Source organism: Eptesicus fuscus, chromosome 9 (assembly GCF_027574615.1).
Source record: "Eptesicus fuscus isolate TK198812 chromosome 9, DD_ASM_mEF_20220401, whole genome shotgun sequence".
Taxonomy (NCBI): Eukaryota; Metazoa; Chordata; class Mammalia; order Chiroptera; family Vespertilionidae; genus Eptesicus; species Eptesicus fuscus.
Genome location: NC_072481.1, coordinates 90,304,144 through 90,325,305, shown reverse-complemented (window position 1 = coordinate 90,325,305; position 21,162 = coordinate 90,304,144). Strand labels below are relative to the sequence as shown.

General features: G+C 41.0%; 2 protein-coding genes and 1 non-coding gene across 7 annotated transcripts in view; 2 read left to right on the top strand and 1 right to left on the bottom strand.

Annotated features, from left to right (window-relative positions):
• Nucleotides 1–21,162, top strand: part of FARS2 (phenylalanyl-tRNA synthetase 2, mitochondrial) — a 571,059-nt gene that overhangs the window by 269,339 nt on the left and 280,558 nt on the right. The window lies entirely within an intron of this gene.
• On the bottom strand, nucleotides 6,750–7,652 carry LOC103298130 (heat shock cognate 71 kDa protein-like). Its single transcript, XM_008154876.3, is given in 1 exon segment — nucleotides 6,750–7,652. A coding segment is annotated over 1 exon segment (903 nt).
• LOC114227571 (small nucleolar RNA SNORA76) lies at nucleotides 19,734–19,863 on the top strand. Its single transcript, XR_003613630.2, has one exon. It is a non-coding gene; the product is annotated as a small nucleolar RNA SNORA76 (small nucleolar RNA).

Genomic DNA, 21,162 nt, shown 5'->3' with positions numbered 1-21,162 from the left:
TAAACTCTCAATAGGTGTTTGATAAATGATTGAATGACGAATGAATGAAATGAGAACCTTATAAGCATTCAGGTTTTGTATTTTTTTACTTTAATCAGCAAGTTCTAAAGTTAGGTACTTGTTATACCTTGATATTGAGATAAGCTAGGCATAGGGTGTATTCAACACTAAAACCCCTGTCCACTGACCTGTGGGAGGAGGAGCCAGAGCTAGCGTGGATAGATGACATATAGATATGTAACTAGCCACCTCATGCTTAATATCTCGTAGCTTTTTTAAATCACAAGAATTGGCAGTAGATTTTTAGATAAACAGTTGGCAGAGATGACCTCTAAAATATCTTCTAATTTTCATGTTTCATCTATAATTTAACTTTGTTACTTTCTGTGTACTTAAATAGATACTACATGGCAGCAAAATAGCCTCAAAAATACAGCAAAGAAGAAAAGAAAGAGAAACAGTTTTCTTGTTTATTGAAATATCAACTGTGAGAATAGATGTAAAGAAGGAGTTGATTCTTTGGACTACCCATGGCATATTCAGAAGCTACCAGAATAGTTAGCTTTTCCAATGACAGTATGTCCTTATTTCTTTGTTTGCTTAATTTAGCACAATGATAATTATATCATGAAGACTGTGTTTCTCTCAAGATCATGCCTTTTCTGCATGTTCTTAAATTTGGCAAAACATTTCTTCTGGCCTGATGTTTAGTTCCTAACACTCCTTTCTGTATGTAAAAACAAAACCAAACCCTCATTTTGCCCTGGCTGGTTTGGCTCAGTGGATATATCATTGGGCTGTGGACTGAAGGGTCCCGGGTTTGATTCCATTCAAGGGCATATGCCTGGGTTGCCACTCAATCCCCAGTAGGGGGCGTGCAGGAGGCAGCCAATCAGTGATTTTTCTTTAATCATTGATGTTTCTAACTTTCCCTCTCCCTTCCTCTCTGAAATCAATAAAAATATATTTAAAAAAACTCATTTCATTAAAATAATCAGTGACACCGCTCTCCCCCAAATTACTATGACCTGGTTTAGTACTATGATCCCCTGCCCCACCAGGTGACTCCTCTGCTGACTTTTTTCCCAATTACTTTGTCCATACCACATAAAACTATGTATTCCTTTTCCTTCTTATCTTCTTTTTAGGAGGAATTATTAATTTCACTCTTCTTGGTATTCAGTTTCTGAACATGTTGTTTTTCTGGTTGCTGTGTAGCAGAGCATATTGTTCAAGTGGGTCATTTGTCACTTAGATGATTTTAGATGATGACTTGGGGGTTAGAGTTATAGGAGTAGGTCTAAGATTATTAAAAGTGAGACTTCATTAAATGTTTAGCATTCAGAATATCTTTTTCAGTAAAGTAGGAAGAGTTTGGGAATGTATTTGACATACAGGTGATAAAGGGTGTATTAGTTTGCTAGAGCTGCCGTAACAAAGTCCCACAGACTGGGTAGCTAAAAAACCAAATTTATTTCCTCAAGAGTTTTGTAGTCCAAGATCAAGGTGTTAGCAGGGTTGGATTTTTTTTTCTTTCTTTCAAATTTTTATTTACTAATTTAAGAGAGAGAGAGAGAACTGGGGGGTGGGGCTGAGGGTAGGCGGGGGGCAGGGAGAGAAGCATCCATTTGTTGTTCCACTTATTTGTGCATTCATTGGTTGCTTCTTGTACATTCACTGACCAGGAATCAAACCTGCAACCTTGATGTATCAGGATTATGCTCTAACCAACCAAGCTCCTTGGCGAGAGCAAGGGTTGTTTTTTCTGAGTCCTCTCCTGTGTCTTTCTGTCTTCCCTCTGGACCTGAGTCCTAATCTTTCCATATAAGAATACTGGTCCTACTGGATGTGGGTCTAACTCAGTTTACCTAATTATCTCTTTAAAGACCCTACCTCCAAATACAGTCAGATTTGAGGGTTAGGACTTCAACATATGAATGGGCGGTGCACAATTCAGCCCAAACTCTAATATCGGGACTGAATGGTGTTTAATGGAAATATGAAATTAAGAATAATTCCCTTATAGGATAGTACTAAGAGGTAAAAGAAGTCTTGTAGGTGAAGATTTTAAAAACTCCAAATTCCTACTAAGAAGAATGATGGTGTCATCATTCTTGCTACATAACATAACAGTAAATGTAGTGGTTATTATAATACTGGAGGACCAGTCGTGCACTGGTGGGGTCCCTCAGCCTGGCCTGTGGTGATCAGGCCAAAACCAGCTCTCCGACATCCCCCGAGGGATCCTGGATTGTGAGAGGGCAATTCTTGGGTGACGTGTCCCAGAATCGGGCTCCCTCTTCTCTGGTTCTGGGTGCGTCACCCAAGAACCGCAGCTGCCAAGTCACTGCAGCTCAGCAGCTCCTGCGTTGAGTGTCTGCCCCCTGGTGGTCATTGCACATTATAGCTACTGGTCAGATGGTCAAATGGTTGGATGGTCACTTAGGCTTTTATATATATAGATAATGTTATTTGAAATGACCAAATCCATGTTAGAAATGAAAAATGTTTGAACTTATGATACCTTTTCCTGGAGTCCCTAGTGCATGTAGAGGAGGAAATCAATGCTAAGGCGGGCAGGTGTCAGCTGAGTCTTGAGGGGTTTGAAGAGCAGGCCTTTTTGCCAAGCCTATTGAGAGTGAAAGTCTTAATGCGAGATGAAGGACAAAGTAAATGGTATCTTAAATGATTGACTGTCATGGATTAAATGTCAGAAAAATGAGTAAAAGGAACATTGTGTTCTTTTCCTAATAATAGAAATCAAAATGTTTTACCAAACATTATTTCACACCTTCAGTAAAAAGCCTGTATCGACTAGTAAGGTATTAACATTGTAAGTGAATGCCAGTTGTGTCATTCAAACTACTTACAATTTCCACAGAGTTATTCTGATTGAGAGCTACAGATGTGGGTAATCTTATTACTCATAGTATCATTTTAAGTAGAATTTTAGAAAATGTCTGCTTTAAAGGTGTAATCCCTTAATTTATTTTCTTTTACTCCAAATAAGTAATTCATTAACCTTTCATTGTTTTAGGAGCTAGAGCATCTGAAGCCAATTAAGTATTTTACATTATAGTTCATTGTGAACAGACAAAGAGTTTTCAGTCCCCTTTTCCCAAACTGCTATAATTTAGGGATCATGTAGCTAATTATACAGCTCTACAGCCAGTTTGGAGAGGGATAAAACCTCTGTCAAACCCATCTGCTTTAGCTGCTGTGCTGGGGACTCAAGGGGGTATGGGATCTCTTTGGAGGTGTTTAGGGCTTAAATGTTTGTTGAGTTACAATTCGATACTACTTGTAGTTTCACTGAATGGGATTGAAAACAAATCTTAGCCCAGCCAGTGTGGCTCAGTGGTTGAGCGTCGACCTATGAAACAGGAGGTCATCATAGTTCAATTCCCGGTCTGGGCACATGCCTGGGTTGCAGGCTTGATCCCCAGTGGGGGACATGCAGGAGGCAGCCTATCAATGATTCTCTCTCATCATTGATGTTTCTCTCTCCCTCTTCCTTCCTCTCTGAAATAATTAAAATATATTTAAAAAAATAAATTTTAAAGGATAAGAAGTGGTTACTTTTTAAAAAATATTTTAGAGTTCTAAATTGGGAATACAACCTGCTCTGGTAGTAAAGTAGTTGGTTCTAGGTTATCTTAGATGATATGTTTATTTCAGTGGTAGAGATTTTAGGCTCTGCATTTTTCTCTTTTTGCCTTTGTCATCAAGCTTTGGACTGTTTTATTTTTCAGAGTCATTGCTCAAGAGCACCAACATGGAAAAGAAACACCGAGGTGAAAAACAGATCAGCCAAGTTCACTGATTGATGAGTCCGATGGCACTTATTTTACTTCTGATCTGACTCTGGTGCTTCTTTAGACTTCAGATGGCTTGAGGGAGGAGCCTGTTCACCTCCTGTCCCTTACAGCAGAGTGACACACCCACACGAGGCATTCACTAGTTGCCTGGTTGGAAAGAGTAGTCTGAGTTGATTGTTGAATTAGATTTATGATCAATGTAGTTTTTGTTTTCAGTTTCCACAAAGAATAAACTTGTCTTTGTCTTGCTGCAACCTAACCCTAAAGTACTCCTCCAGCCCTCCTCAGAGCAGCTCTCACTCTACCACCACTTGGTGATTTCTCAGGTTGAATTCCTGTCTTTCACAATAGGATAGCAGCAGGAAGACAAGGTTAAGAATGCTGAGTTAAGTAGAGGAGCTGCTCAATTAAGTTGAGAGAACCTGGGACAGAAATGTACTGGATGTGAGAATTTAAATGTGGCATTTGTATTTCCAATGAAGCAAGCAGCACCTTCTTCTTATTAAAGAGTTTTGTGTGAGATGTGCATTAATTGGGGCTGCATCCAAGTTTTCACTGGCAGTTCTCTAACCTGGTTCTGGCCAAAGTGAACCCCAAGGAACCCAAGTTTGGGGCAAACACTTTTCTTCAGAGTGAAGTATTTGGGGTAGAAAAAGGTGAAGCAAGCCAGGCTGTACGGTACTTTTTTGGTGGTTTTGTTAGGGAGTTGAAGACCACACATGGGAATTCTTTGTTTTAAATCTTCGTTGTTTAAAGTACTGCATATGTCTCCTTTTCCCCCATTGACCTCTCCCTGGCCACCCCCACTCCCCGGCACATGCCCTCACCCCCCTACTGTCTGTGTCCATTGGTTAGGCTTATATGCATGCATACAAGTCCTTAGGTTGATCTCTTACCCACCCCCTACCCTCCATCCACCTTCCCTCTGAAGTTTGACAGTCTGTTTGATATTTCTCTATCTCTGCATCTATTTTTGTTCATCAGTTTATGTTGTTCATAATATTCCACAAATGAGTGAGATCATATGATATTTATCTTTCTCCAACTGGCTTATTTCACTTAGTACAGTGGTTCTCAACCTTTCTAATGCCACGACCCTTTAATACAGTTCCTCATGTTGTGGTGACCCCAACCATAAAATTATTTTCATTGCTACTTCATAACTAATTTTGCTACTGTTATGAATCGTAATGTAAATATCTGTGTTTTCTGATGGTAAACAGGCGACCCTGCTAGCGGTTCTCAGCCTGTGGGTCGCAACCCACAGGTTGAGAACCACTGCTGTAGAGCCTAAGACCATCGGAAAACACAGATATTTACATTACGATTCATAACAGTAGCAAAATTACAGTTATGAAGTAGCACAAAAATAATTTTATGGTTGGGGGTCACCACAACATGAGGAACTGTATTAAAGGGTCGAGGCATTATAAAGATTGAGAACCACTGGCTTAGTAAAATGTTCTCCATGTCCATCCATGCTGTTGCGAATGGTAAGAGTTCTTTTTTTTTTTTTTTTACAGCAGTGTAGTATTCCATTGTGTAGATGTATTACAGTTTTTAATCCATTCATCTGCTGATGGGCACTTGGGCTGTTTCCAAATCTTAGCTATTGTAAATTGTGCTGCTATGAACATAGGGGTGCATATGTCCTTTCTGATTGGTGTTTCTGATTTCTTGGGATATATTCCTAGAAGTGGGATTACTGGGTCAAATGGGAGTTCCATTTTTAGATTTTTGAGGAAACTCCATACTGTTTTCCATAGTGGCTGCACCAGTCTGCATTCCCACCAGCAGTGCACGAGGGTTCCTTTTTCTCCACATCCTTGCCAGCACTTGTCATTTGTTGATTTGTTGATTCATTCTGACAGGTGTGAGATGGTATCGCATTGCCATTTTGACTTGCATCTCTTGGATGATTAGTGACTTTGAGCATGTTTTCATATGTCTCTTGGCCTTCTGTATGTCCTCTTTCAAAAAGTGTCTAAGTCCTTTGCTCATTTTTTGATTGGATTGTTTATCTTCATTTTATTAAGATATATAAGTTCCCAATAAATTTTGGAGATTAGGCCCTTATCAGAGATATAACATTGGCAAATATGTTCTCCCATGCAGTGGGCTTTCTTGTTGTTTTGTTGATGGTTTCTTTTGCTGTGCAGAAGCTTTTTATTTTGATGTAGTCCCATTTGTTTATTTTCTCCTCAGTTTCCATTGCCCTAGGAGCTATACTGGTAAAGATATTGCTACAATATATGTCTGATATTTTGTTGCCTATGGATTCTTCTAAGATTTTTATGGTTTCCCATCTTACATTTAAGACCTTTATCCATTTTGAGTTTATTTTTGTATATGGTGTAAGTTGGTGGTCTAGTTTTATTTTATTTTTTGCATGTATCTGTCCAATTTTACCAACATCATTTATTGAAGAGACTATCTTGACTCCATTGTATGTGTGCTCTTGCCTCCTTTGTCAAATATTAATTGAGCATAATGGCTTAGGTCAATTTCTGGGTTCTCTGTTCTGTTCCATTTGTCTATATGTCCGTTCTTGTGCCAGTACCAGGCAGTTTTGAGAACAGTGGCATTGTAATATAGCTTGATATCTGGTATTGTGATTCCTCTAACTTTGTCCTTTCTCAAGATTGCTGCAGCTATTCGGGGTCTTTTTTAATTCCATATGAATTTTTGGAGAGTTTGTTCTAGGCCTGTGAAATATGCCGTTGGTATTTTAATGGGGATTGCATTAGATCTATGGATTGCTTTGGGTAGTATGGACATTTTAATGATGTTGATTCTACCAATCCATGAACACAGTATATTCTTCTATATCTTCTATATGTCTATATCTTCCTCTATCTCTTTTTTTTAATGTCCTGTAGTTTTCCGAGTACATGTCTTTTACCTCCTTAGTTAAGTTTATTTCTCTTCAAATCAGTCATGGGAGATAGAGGTATAGAAGTTGATTTCTTCATAGAGCGAATCAATCTCAATACTGGCCTGGGTGCTGGAAGAGAGAGTATGCTTAGCATGTTCAGAAGCAGTACAAAGGCGACAGATAGCCCTCTTGTTCTCACTGATATCCTTCTTATGCTTGCCTTTGAACTCTGCAATGAAATGGTTGACCATTCGGTTGTCAAAGTGTTCTCCACCTAAGTGGGTGTCCCCAGCTGTAAGTTTGACCTCAGAGATTCCATCTTCAATTGTGAGGATTGACACATCAAAAGTGCTACCTCCCAAGTCAAAGATCAGCACGTTTCTTTCAGCTTCAACGTTTTTGTCTAAACCATAAGCAATAGCAGTGGCAGTTGGCTCATTGATGATTCTAAGTACACTGAGACAAGCAATGGTTCCAGCATCTTTGGTGGCCTGATGCTGAGAGTCATTGAGGTAAGCAGTTACTGTGACAATAGCATTGGTAACAGTCTTCTCAAGGTAGGCTTCTGCGATTTCCTTCATCTTTGTCAAAACCATGGATGACACCTCTTCTGGATAGAAGCTTTTTGTCTCTCTCTTGTATTCTACTTGGACCTTGGGCCTGCCAGCATCATTCACCACCGTGAAAGGCCAATGCTTCATGTTAGATTGGACAACAGCATAATCAAATCTACATCCAATCAAGCGATTGGCATCAAAGACCGTGTTGGTAGGATTCATCGCTACTTGATTCTTTGCAGCATCACTGATCAATTACTCAGTATCAGTAAAGGCAACATAACTCGGGTTGGTTCGGTTTCTCTGATCGTTGGCAATTATTTCCACTTTTCCATGATGGAATACTCCCACACAAGAGTAAGTGGTGCCAAGATCAAGGCCAACTGCAGGTCCCTTAGACATGGTTGCTGGTGTGTGCGCAAGGCTTACACAGACCTGACCGGGACTGGTGGCCCCACGTTCAATCACGTGGGAATTCTTTAGACCTAACTCACGTGAACGAGGGCAACTTGGTGAAAAGGAAAGAGTAGTTGAGAATGGAACTAGGAGGCTTGATTTCTGATATCAGATCTACACCAGTTGGGTTTGTGACCTTGGATCAAGTCAGTTAATCTCTCTGGGCCTCAACATTCATTCATAAGATGAGTGAGTTAAATGGATTGTAATTTATGGTAACTGCTCTAAATTATATATACTCAGAAAACATGCATGTAGAAAATTCACACTTCCTCTGAGTTCCTCATAGAGTTCTCAGTGTTTGCTGTAGTTCAGACTTTGGGATCATTTTCTCCCAGTTTGGTTCCTTTAGCTTGATGATGTCATTGCATGCAGAAATAGAAAACTGGTACAAAGCCGTTTATCCAGTTCTGTGTGCCAGAATATGTATGATGAGATCATATGTTGCTCTTTTACTTTGAAAAACTAAAGATGACTCAAACAGTAGTCACTAGCTACTTAAACTTTGGGTATAGCAGTGACCTATATTTCCTGTTCACTTTGTGTTGGTTTTCAGCTTTCTCGATGTGCTTGTTTCCTTCTCAGTGCCTTCTCTCTTCCCTCTGCATAAATGATTATCAGGGGCATCTGAAATTTTGGCAGAAGTAAGTGCCAGTTGTACCATGCTGAGGTAGCAATTTTAGAGGCAGTATCCTTTGCAAATGTGTCTTTTTATGAAGATATAATTTTTACATGATTCTTTGCATCAGCAGTTTCGCCATTTGACATCATTTAGAAAGCCTGTTGGGTATGTGATCCAGTTCTCTGCTATTCAGCTGTGCTGCCCTTTTCCTCCTCCTCTCCTCCAGGAAACTGTATTTTCTCCAGCTTGGGAAAGTGTGTGCAGTACAGTGAGAAATGCTGGCCACTTGGGTACTGCCTTTTCATCAGCATCTTGGAGAAAGAGGCTGATGTGGAGGCTGAGAAAGTATTCATAGAAATACTGCTTTTCTCAAGGCTGCTTATAGCTGCCTGTGCTTTTGGTAAAGCAGAATGCAGACTAAATAAGATTTGAGGGAGAAGATAGAACATTAAAAAGTGTCTCTCCTGGACAGCCCAGGGGAAATCAAGGCTAGCCAAACCAGGCAAGAATGGGGCAAAGCCGGGTGCTCAGGTGGAGGCTTCCTCAGGAGAGGTCTGTGCTGTTTCCTTCCAGTGCGTTCCTGTTAGGGCAAAGCCAAGTGGCGGCCTGTCTGGCACAGGTGGTGGCTAAGGTTGGAGACAGACAGACCTCGATTTCATTTCTGAGGGAGTCTGAGCACTTTGGTTGTAAGCCACAGAAACCAATTGTGGCAACTTAAGTGGAAAGGAGGTGGGTTGGAATGTATTAAAAGGACACTGAGTAATTCATGGAATTAGTGAGGACTCAAATAGTGAGTCCTCAAGGATAACAACCAGGGTAGCGCTGGGATCTAGGACAGCCCCTCCAAGGTGGTGCCACTGAATGACTTTAAAAGAAAGCACTTTTTGTCCCTGTGACATTTTACTCAAGATCCAAATCCCTGAGAGAGAGATGGTTGGTCTCTCTCAGAGACCTCAGAGCCTTGGGTAATGCCTCGAGCTCCTCAGCTCTGTACTAAGAAAATGGAAGGAAATCAGTCTGCTGAAGAAACAAGACCCATTTCATAGCTGTGCTCACCGGGGGCATTAAATAGGTGGTTCCTGTGAAGCTCCTCACATATGCCTTATAGTTAGGAAGTCCTCACTCTGCGATTCTTGGATATGTCAATTACATTTTCTTTTTAAAAAATATATTTTTATTGATTTCAGAGGGGATGGGGGGGAGAGAGAGAGAGAAACATCAATGATGAGAAAGAATCATCGATCGTCTGCCTCCTGCACACCCCCCACTGGGGATCGAGTCCACAATCTGGGCATATACCCGGCTGGGCTGGGCTGGGAATCTAACTGTGACCACCTGGTTCATAGGTCAACACTCAACCACTGAGCCACATTTTCTTAGGAGTTGTTTATTGAAGGGTGACCCACACACATGTCAGTTTGCTCAGGACAGTCCCAGTTTATGCCTTTATACCTTCCAAATTAACATTGTCTTGGATTTCTCATTTAAAATTTTTTCCAAGATTTAGTTTACTTTTCCTTTGAATTGTATTGCTTTTTAAAAGATATATGTTTATTGATTTCAGAGAGGAAGAGAGAGGGAGAGGAAGGGAGAGGGAGAGATAGAAATATCATTGATGAGAGAAAATCATTGATTGGCTGCTTCCTGCATGCCCTACACTGGGGATTGAGCCCCCAACCTGAGCATGTGCCCTAACCAAGAATCAAACCAATTACCTCTTGGTTCATGGGTTGACGCTCAACCACTAAGCCACACCGGCTGGCAAATTGTATTAATTTTTACCAAAAATTTGTTGATTTTAACACTATTGCAGATGCTCCCCATTCCCTCCCCCCTTGCCCACCTCCACCCAGCCCCTGCCCCACCTGCCTTGGCCCTCCCCACACTATTGTCTGTGACCATGGGCTGTGCATATATGTTCTTTAATCCCTTCATTTACTGATTTTGGAGAGAGAGAGAGAGAGAGAGACATGGAGTTTCTCTTCCACCCATTCATGCGTTCACTGGTTGTAGCTTTGTACTTCCCTCTCTGCTCTGGTGGCCTCTAGTAGTATATGCAATACATGAGCAGTGAACTGCATTCTCTATGAAATCTTAATCTGACCAACAGTAACCTTCCTGTCTTTCCCCAAGCCTTTCAAGATGCAACTTATCCAACAGTGCCCTTTAAGGATGGCATGCAAGGTGTTCTCAATGAAAGAGAATGCACCAAGCCACTACTAGCTGGGGCAGTCGACTCCTCCCAGTCCAGCATGGTGGTGGGAGTAGTATTAGAAACTGTTACCTCCGCCAGTCACGTCGTCTATCAGCCAACTGTGCCAGGGCCCACTCCATAGCTTCCAGGACCTCTGCACCACTGGCCTTCAGTCAGCTTGGGCAGTGAGAATTATAACAAATTGTAGGTTGAAATGTGTACAGAAAAGAGGCACAAAAAACAGTTGTGCACTCAAACCTATAGGTACAGAAAGTAGTACTTGCTATGTGGGGTTGGCACATTGTATAACTCTGAAGCTATTCATTTATTTTACTTTTTAGTAATTTTTTATTTTTAATAAACCTTTTAGTAGCAGTTATGCTTTCCTCACCAAAAAAGTGCCCTTTTTAAGAAAAAAATGAATGACCAGATTTCCATTTTTCAAGAAAGTTGATATTGAATGTGCATCCTGTCGATATTAACCATTCACATGAGGGCCATAGCAGTATCACTGACCATAAGAAAACCCAAACAGACACATCTGCTGCAAAGCATTGGCATCTGTCCTGAACATCCCAGAGAAGAGAGTTTAACACATGTGGCACTTTTACAGAACGTGTTTTGAAGAATGGCTATTCATTTAGGTCAACTAACTACATATATATGTTTCTCATACTCAATTCCAAGAATATTTCTGCTTCACTTTTCTAAATTTAGTAATAAAAGTGTTATTTTTATTAAAACACTTTTATTACTAAATTTAGAAAAGTGAAGCAGAAATATTCTTGGAATTGAGTATGAGAAACATATATATGTATGTATGCACATATGTATATGCATACATACATATCTCACTATAATATTTTTGCAACAAAGCTGTAAAAAATACATCAATTTGGCAAGAACATACTTGCTCTCTTTGCTGCCTCTCATCAGCTGAATTTTAACAATGCATCAGCTGAATTTTAACAATGCATCAGGCTTTGAAAAACTAATTTGTATCTCCCTAACTATTCATTATTGAAAGTAGGATTCCTTTACATTTGTCTGCATTTCCCCCCCAGAACCAGTTGGAAATCTTTAATAAAAGCATTCAATTAATTGAATACCAAAAGCATCAGCGTTTGAAGCTTTTAGAGAATTGGAATTAAAGAACAAGGCCTGAAAGTGAGAAGATACTGTAATATGTTCTCACAAAAGCAAGCAGGGACTGAAAAATGTATGTGATGAAGGCCCAATGGCCCACAAAATTTAATTTTTAAATTCTGTAATTCTGATTTAGAATAGCTCTACTATGGAAAGAAATTTTTTTTCTGTAACTTCTGTATTTAATTGGAAAAATATTATGTTGTGGCACAATGGAATGACATTGAGATGGTTTATAATATTGCATCATTTAAATTTGGCAAAACATTCAAAAGAATCATTAATAGAGATAATTTATATAGAGAGCCTGGTCTTGTTAGCATAGTTATTAAAGACCTCTGAATTGAGGCAGAGTGACAGTTCCTTTGAAAGTACTATGGCTGAAATATTTATGCATACATTAAAAAATAGAATTGATAATATTCCCCATTTGGTAGGACCTGCTCTGAGCATATCACACGATCTCAAAGTTTTCAAAAGTCAAAACTAGAGTGGTCTTCACAGAAGAGTCTGTTGAAGGTGCCAACGATCTCAAATTGTACAAAATTTAACTTCAAAGAAGACTGCAGGCAATTTCCTCACAAAAAAAATTAAATGCCAAGGTCATATTGAAAGCATATACTTTTAGAAGAACACTAGAGATGAAATAAAAAATTATGAAACTAAACAAAGTTTATAAGTATATGCCAAGACCAATTACAGTTATGAAACTGAACAAAGTTTGTAAATATATGCTAAGACCAATTATTGATTATATTACTTTTAAAGGTTCATAAAATTAACAGAAATTATTCTATTTTGCTTTCATATACACAGACTTCTTTTTTTAGAAAGAATTTTGTTTTTGGAAATAGTTTCTGAATAAAGTGATTCTTTATATCCATTAATATAAGAAAACTAGTTTTTCAATAAGCAATTATTTAAAAAAAATAAGTTGAATTATGTGCAACACCTATTTTCACTCTCAAAATGGACTTGGTTTAAATGATAAATTATATGGATGTTTTATTCATTAACAGCTTTGGTGAATCTTTAGGCTTGAAACATGGCAGAATTCACATGTTCAGGTCAGATGGTAAAGGGATTGCTGTCTCAGAATCTCGTCCCCTCAGGGGTTCCTTCACCCGTCCAGTGTGGTCCTCAGGCTAGTTGAGCCTTAGCCAGCTTGCTCCACCACACCCTCTTCCAGAATTGAGTAGCTCCACTCCATCTTAGACAGTTGACAGGGTTGGGGTGATACACATTTTGCATAGGAGTTTTAGATTTAAGACAACTGATTTTGCAGTCTCTTTTCAGTGCCTGAAGCTATCATAAGTGAAGCCAGGTAGCATTTGGCCGCCATGTGTTTCATACTTTGGACTTGAGAGTCAATAGAGAGAAAAAGAAGGAAGAAGATGCAAAATGAGAGGCAGGATAATATTAATTTCCTGGGTGCAGTTTTTCCTGAGGCTTCCCTTAGTTCCACTAGTCGCCTGAACATTTTTATAGTAAACTAGAGGCCTGGTGCATGAAATTTGTGCACTGGGGGGGGGGGGGGCGGGTGTCCCTCAGCCCAACCTGCACCCTCTCCAATTTGGGACCCCTCCGGAGATGGGGATCGGGCCTAAACCAGCAGTTGGACCTCACTCTCACAATCTGGAACTTCTGGCTCTGAACCGCTCACCTGCCTGCCTGCCTGATTGCCCCTAACCATTCCCTTGCCAGCCTGATCGACACCTAACTGCTCCCCTACTGGCCCGATTGCCCCCAACTGCCCTCCCCTGCTGGCCCGGTCACCCCCAACTGCCCTCCCCTGCCGGCCCCGTCGCCCCCAACTGCCCTCCCCTGCTGGCCCAGTTGCCCCCAACTGTCCTCCCCTGCCGGCCCGGTCACTCCTAACTGCCCTCCTCTGCTGGCCTGATTGCCCACAACTACCCTCCCCAGCCGGCCATCTTGTGGCAGCCATCTTTAACCACATGGGGGCGGCCATCTTGTGCGAGGGCGTGAGGGTCAATTTGCATATTACCTCTTTATTATATAGGATTAACATTTTGCTTTTGTGAATTCAAGTTTAATTGCTATCAGTTGCAGCCAGAAGAGTCATTTCTTACCCTCCTGATTTTATAGCAAATTAAGAATAAGACACCAAAGCACATGGATGAAAGAGAATGTCAATTTCATTTCTCCTAAGCTGATTGGACAACCTAGTTTTACATCTCCATCTAAGAGGATGCACTATCACTTCCTCCCTGCCACCTCCTTCCGTCTTCTGCAGCCCACCTAAAGGAAGGGCGTGGTTGGCATAACAGGCATAGTCTCTCATCTGGTTGAGGTATGAGCATAGGAAAAAAGCAAATTCCTACTGTTTGAAGTCTTTTAATATACTAGTTCCATCCCACCCAGAAATATGGACTAATCAGCTAACTTACTTCTGCAACAAGGATTCAGTAATGGGTAGAGTAAGAGGTCAGAGTTGCTCTACTGGAAATTTCTCTTCGGATGGAAACACAAGGCCAGGCACACCACCATAAGTCTCCTGGTAAACCCAAATTCTCAAGATTAATGAATGCCAGCCAGCACTCAGATGATCAAGTAGAGAGTGTGGGCCTGGGGTAAGGCTGAGAAGTGAATCCAGCCAATCCCTAGTGCACCACTTGTCATAACAGCTGTTTTCTGTGTACGATTCTGTGAGCCCCTCCTCGTGTTTTTGTCTCTAGCACCTCCCACCACTGCCTGAAGATTTCTAATGTATCATTCTACAGCTAGCTTTTCCAAATGGTCAGCTAGAGTTCTTAATACTTGTTGATAACATTATTAATAATGCTTTGGACCTGGGAAGGATCTGTTTTTGGATGGACAGAGCAGATTGAGCTAGGAGATGTGGCAACAGGTGAACAAAGCCTTCTGTGCAGTGGTTAGTCATTTAGGCATTTGTGAAAACCGCTTTTGAAAAATTCCTCTGAAAGTTTGTGAACAATACGTTAGCAGGAGAAATCTGACTATAACAGTAAATCTTTGGTGTTGCTCTTGACAATTCGGAGTTTTCCACATGGAGAGGCTAAAAAGCTAACTATATATTTAAAGACTATCCCTCTGTCTTGGATGTGTATCTACTGTAAGTGGCTTTGATTTTTCAACCCAGCGTTACTTTTCTCCAGCTTTACACATTGGAGTGCACACACACTGCTGTTTGGAGTTTCAGATCTTTCTAAAAACTGATTCACACAGACACCTGACCTCTCCAGCCTTTTTCTGCCACCTACCTTCTCTGTGAATACAGTGCTCGCAGACTTTCAAAGACAGAGTTTTCAGAACTTGGCAGCCAAACATTGATGGCACCTAACACATTAGCAGTGTGGTTGACAATAGCAGTTACTTGCCTCTGCTTTTCCTGACTAGCTTTCCTGTTAATGTGACCATACTGGCTAACACTGACGTAGAAACTGGACACATAACTGAAATGTTTATGTTCAAAATCCATTTGGGGTTTGAGGCATTATTTCCTACCTATATTGTACCAATTCATAAAAAAAGAAGCTTTTTTTTTAAGGCTGACATTTTGCTCCTTTTGACTTAAAATGGCTAAAAATGAATTTGAAGCATATTCCTTTTCATATCTTCTTCCAGTTATTAATATTTAGTACTTTCATTTATGTTTGGAAAAGCAATTAGAAGTGAAAGGTCCCAGACAAGAGTCAGAAATTGGTAGGTTGGGGTGGAATATGCAGGGAAGGAGGATCTAAAGATGGTTTTAAGAGAATATGATAATAGCTTTCAAGAGAGGCTCAGGTTATAAATGGAGCTTACTTTTAAAAGCATGATCCTTTTCCAGTGGCTGGCCTGGCAGTCCATGATCTCTGCGATCACAGAGCAGGTTGGGTTCCGAGGGCGGTGCTGGCACATCGTGATGACATGTGAAGAAAAGACTAAGCAGAGCAGAGGAACAGCGAAGGAAGACAAAACCGGGGCGAACATTCTTTAGCCTTTCTTTCCTAGGGATTTTACAGCAAGATTTGTTATTTTGTTGGCAGTACAGCAGCTCCCAGAACAGTATATTTATAAACATTCAGTCTGTCAGAGCCCTGACCATCCAAATGGGTATCTGAGGCTGGACAGACATGCCCAGACTAGGCCCCGACAGAGGTGTTGCCTTTTTCTTCCCAAATTCACACTATCTGCGAAGCAAGTTCTGGTTTTTCATATGTAGATATGGAAATTGAAGAAGTCATTAGGTTTTATTAAAGAATATACTTCTGTATCTCACAATCAGTTATTTTTTAGTTCCTCTCCTTTATTCCCTAGCACTGCAATACATATTCCATATCCCAATGGGGACTTATAAAATGCTTGAGGAGATAAAGGGCAAAAATATAAAGTACTGTGAAAACAGGTAAGTGTGTGATGTAAACCCTAACTGCCATGTGCAGGGAGACATGAGCCTTTTTTGCCTTGAGTTTAGGTGGTCCACGTGTTGAGATGTGGTATCATTTAGGAAATCATGTCTAAGAGAGAATCATCTCCCAAGTGAATTCCTCTCAGCAGCGTTTCTCTTACTATAGTCTTTATCCTAACTTATTTTTTTTGTTACCATTTGAATCTATAAGGTGAGCAAATATTCAGCAAGAAATGAACTGGATGTGAGTGAGTAATTGAACGGCGGACAGAATGTGGAGTGCCCAGTGGGGAATCTGTGGACCTGAGATTCCCTGCAGGATATGGGAGCAGAGCCTGTGGGAGGGAAGAGAGCTCAGAGAGTGTAGGCAGTGCTGGATGCTGCTGAGACAGAAGGGAGACAGACATCTGACTTGAGCCCTGAAGGGTAAAATTAGGAAATTGGCTTTGGTGGCACTTAAGAGCATGTAAGTCCTTGGGCGTGGGTTTGAGAGGATTCAATAAGTGGTCAGAGGATCAGCCAGGCAGCAGTGTGCAGGATGAGTAGGAGAGGGAAGGTACCCCAAACCATGAAGAAAGAGAGCTTGAGTCACAGTGCTATCATTGGAAATAAGAGGGCATTATGAAATTAGGAAGTCTTTTAGAGGAACAATTGGCAGTATTTAGTGATAAATATAAGGTAAGAATCAGCAAGGTTTTCTGTAAAGGGCCAGGTATTTTCAGCTTTGTGGGCCTGTCTCCAGCTGGTCTTTGTCACTACTCAACTCTGCCATTGAAGTGCAAAAGCATCCACAGACAATACATAGGCTAGAATGGGCATGGCTAGATTTGGCCCAGGGGCCAGTTTCCAATCCCTGATATCAGGGCTAAAACAAAAAGTTTTTAGCCCTAGGGAATAGAAAGGACATTGTGTGCAGATTGGCTGTCCTGAACCAAGACTTCATTTCACCCAACCTGATGGTTGTGAGCAGGTTCTTTCTGAGATACCAAATATTCAGCATTGCCCAGTTCCACTTACTTCAGCCTTCCTTAGCATGGAACTCCAGGGTAACCCATGGTTTCAGCTGGACCTCTGTCTGGTAAATGGTTTCTAGCTCACATGATGTAGCTGATGAAAATTCACAAAGAAATTTTAGTAAGCATATTGGTGAAATGAGCAGATTGTGACAGAACAAATGTGGCCCTGTTTTTTTACAATTAATTAATTAACTAATTAATTATTTTAAATACTAGAGGCCCGGTGCATGGATTTGTGCACCGGTGCAGCCCCTCGGCCTGGCCTGTGGGAATCTGGTTGAAACTGGCTCTCCAACATCCCCTGAGGGGTCCCAGATTGCGAGAGGATGTAGGCCAGGCCAAGGGACCCCATCGCTGCATGATTGGGGCCAGGGAGGGCTCCAGGTCATGTCCAGCTGTCTCGCCCAGTCCCAATTGGCTAGACCCCAGCAGCAAGCCAACCTAACGGTCGGAGTGTCTGCTTCCTGGTGGTCAGTGCACATCATAGCGACTGGTCGAACTGTCGAATGGTCAGGCATTTAGCATATTAGGCTTTTGTTATATAGGATATTTTTATTGATTTCAGAGAGGAAGGGGGAGAGAGAGATAAACATCAGTGATGAGAGAGAATCATTGATTGGCTGCCTCCTGCACACCCACCACTGGGAATCGAGCCTGCAACCCTGGCATGTGCCCTTGACCAGAATTGAACCCAGGACCCTTCAGTCCACAGGCCGATGCTCTATCCACTGAGCCAAACCAGTTAGGGCAGTTTTTACAATTTAGATGGAGCTCAGAAAATGAGGGACAGACTCAAAGGGTGCAGGTGCATGGAAAGTGGGTTCTTAAGGACCTGGTGAGGGGTTCTTATGACATCTAAGTGACTTACTTTCCCAGGGAGTAGATGATGAGTGAGGAAAGATGTCAGGAGGGTAATACATCAAGCTTGCTGCTGGAGCTGTGAAGTAATGGGACATAAGGAGGGTAGGCAGAGCATCAGGAATGTTCTCAGGAAGTGGGTGGCTTCTTTATGCGGATACCTGCTGCAGTGTACTGGTTTTCTTGTTTTGTGTTGTTATTTTAAACAGGTTACTGGGAAGAGCATTATCCACAATACAGAATCTATATATACCACCACATAACACATGTATATTCCTCCTCATGTTTATATATACACACAGTTTCTGGTTTATTTTCCTTTTACTCAAAATACATTATGTCTCCCAATTTTGTTTTCTTATTTAATGTGGAGCTCTGGTGTTAATTGTAATATTAGCTTTTTGTGAGGCCTGCCGGTGTCAGGTTGGTGATTACAGAAATTATTATCTAGATAGATGGCAAGAAGGAGCAGTAATATAGTTTTATAGGAAAGGCAAAGGGTAGGCTGGTTTGTTTCCCGCCCCCTCCCCTTTCTTTTTAAACAAAGATAGTGCCTCATTTCATTTTTTATTAATTCAGTGATTTCTGTGGTTATCTAAAGAGGGGAGCATTGCTGTTGTCAGGGCTGGCAGATGTGATCACTTTGGGGTGGACTCACTTGGTCCCTTTGCCTTTTCCCTGCATGATTCCATCCTGTCCAGCTTCCTTCCACGAAACCCTCTCAGAGCCATGGAGCTAAAGCAGTTTCTACTTGTTCAGACCTCAAAGAACACTTTCTCTGAACCTTTCTATTAGCATAGCATAGCCTGTTTTTCCTTCTAGTCTTTAAGCTTTTGAAGTTCCCCAAGGCAATGTGTATGGGGTCTGACAGAATGAATGGGAGGGATTTGAACTGTTTGAGTGCAGAGCCTGTGTCTTATCTTTGTCATCTCTGTGCCTTGTAGAGAGTCTGGCACATTGATCAATGTTTGCTGAATGAGTAAATGATTGTGTGGATGGTGAAACAAAGCAATGAGCTACACTACTACATAAGTAATAGGTCAGGTTCTGAGCTCTATTCTTGAGTCCTGCCACCATCCTCATGATCTTTTGGAGATTTCAGAGGATATGAAATCACAAAAATAATATCCAGATGAAAAAATGAGCTACTGTTTATTAATGGCTGGGCCAATTCCCTGAACCCTCCCTCCATCTGTGCAGGACTTTTCTTATAGGTGTGTCTGGGGCTAGAATCCAGTATGAGTATTCCTATTCTCTCTTCTCCTCAGGGCTAGTGAGGGCGGGAGGATTGGAGCCAGAGTTCATTTCTTGCACTCTCCCCTGAGCTCAGAGAGGACTGAAGGTCCCTTCACTTTGAAGGCACAGTGGGCAAGAGGCAAGGAGGTGATTGTGTTTCCCGTGCCCATGCCAAATTGGCTGGACTTGCTGGTCAAAGCCAGTCAATAAGAGAAAAAGTAGAGGAATGGAAGCAATAACAAGAAAGAAAAATAGATGCCAAATGATGTGTTACATGAGCAGGATTTAAGAAATCTTGAGATTTTCTTGTAGGTGAGAACGAGGAAAACAAAAGCAGTTGTGCTTGTGATGAATAACCTATAAATTATAATTAAAATAACTTTCCAAATAAATATAAATCATGAAGCTACATAAAATCATTTTGATTTCATTATGCTAGTATAATCAATTTTAATTTTCAGGTGCATATGCCCAAAGGCCTTAAGACTCAAACACAAAATAAAAAAACAACAACTAATTAATCACAAATGGGCAACTTTCTCAAATAACTCTAAGAACAGTACAATGAAGAAATAATACCCACACGCTGCTGCTGAGCCCCTACTGAGCCTGCGCGTGGTGTGGGGTCAGACTGCAGCACCGGAGCACGTGCTTGTGCATAACCGGGGCTGCCTGCTCCCCTCCAGTGGCCCTTTTAGCCCTGAGCTCTGTGGTGAGGGGTGGGGGTGGGGTTAAAAAAGAAAAGAAGAATACCTTATCTTTAAAAATGGAATAAAAGTGCTCAATATACAAGAAACTTAATTATAAGTATTAAAAATCAAAAAGAAAAACAGAAGAGTCTCATTTCCTAGGCTAGGTAATATCTCCAAATGTATTTGGGGGAAAACTGAAGATATGGGTCATTTCAGAGGCCTATGGCCCTAAGTGGGCCTTTTCTCTATCTTCCTTATTAAATTCATCCTCTTGGGCCTCGTTAGGCCATTGAATTTGACTCATACATCTATTATATTAACTATTTCTTCCAGCTCTGAGAGGCCTAGAAGTATGGTAGGCATGCCTCTCATTCTTCTAAATGCCTGCTGGGAACCTTAAATAGACTAGGGGCAGTTCAGGCCTTGTAACATGACACGAGAGATCTCTCTCCATGGGTGCATATTTGTTAATCAGAACATTTTTGCATATGTTGGTTCAACAAGTTTCAAGTCCATCTAAGTGAACAATTGAGCCCTCTATGAGGAAATTTTAAGAGACTTAGGCCAAATGCTTTGCTATAATCTAAATATGCTTTATCTATGGCATTTTTTTTGGCTTACCCACATAGTAATGCAACCACAAGAGACCATAAGAATGGGATATTAGTCAGCACTCCTGGTTTCAAGCATCAGAAACCCAACTAAAGCAGAAAAAGGGGCTTTAATTGTTTGCATAAATAGGAGGTCCGTGGGGTGGACTGGCTTCTGATACAGCAGCATCCAGGTCACACAGCTTATTAGAGGTAGAATCAGTACTAGAATTTACTTCAGGTCCTCTGACTCCCAGGGCAATTCTGTTTCCATTATGTGGTGCTACCTTTACAGTACCTCAATCAATATCTGCTGAATTAAAATCAGAATGAAAAAGAAGGGCATGTCTCCTCCCACGGCTGCTCTCATAGGTTATTCTGATTTTACCTCTCAAGACCTGCAGAGTTCATGTTCCTGAAGGAAACAGCAAAGGCTTTCCTTATGAAAGAGAAAACCATTGCTCTCTACTTGCTTGTATTCCACTTTGTGTCCTAAGCTAAGGAGATGATTTGTCCATTCCAAAAACACTCCTTAGCATTTCCTAGGTTGCAGATGCTGTGCTAGGCATTTGGAATGCAACATGATGAAGATGCTGAGAATTGGAGACAAATGACAATTCAAACAGAAGGCCTATTAAGCATACAAATATGAATACTTTTACTTGTTCATTGTTTTAATCAATATATATGAATTAAGCATGTAGTAGGTGCTAGGAACCATATTAGGTGT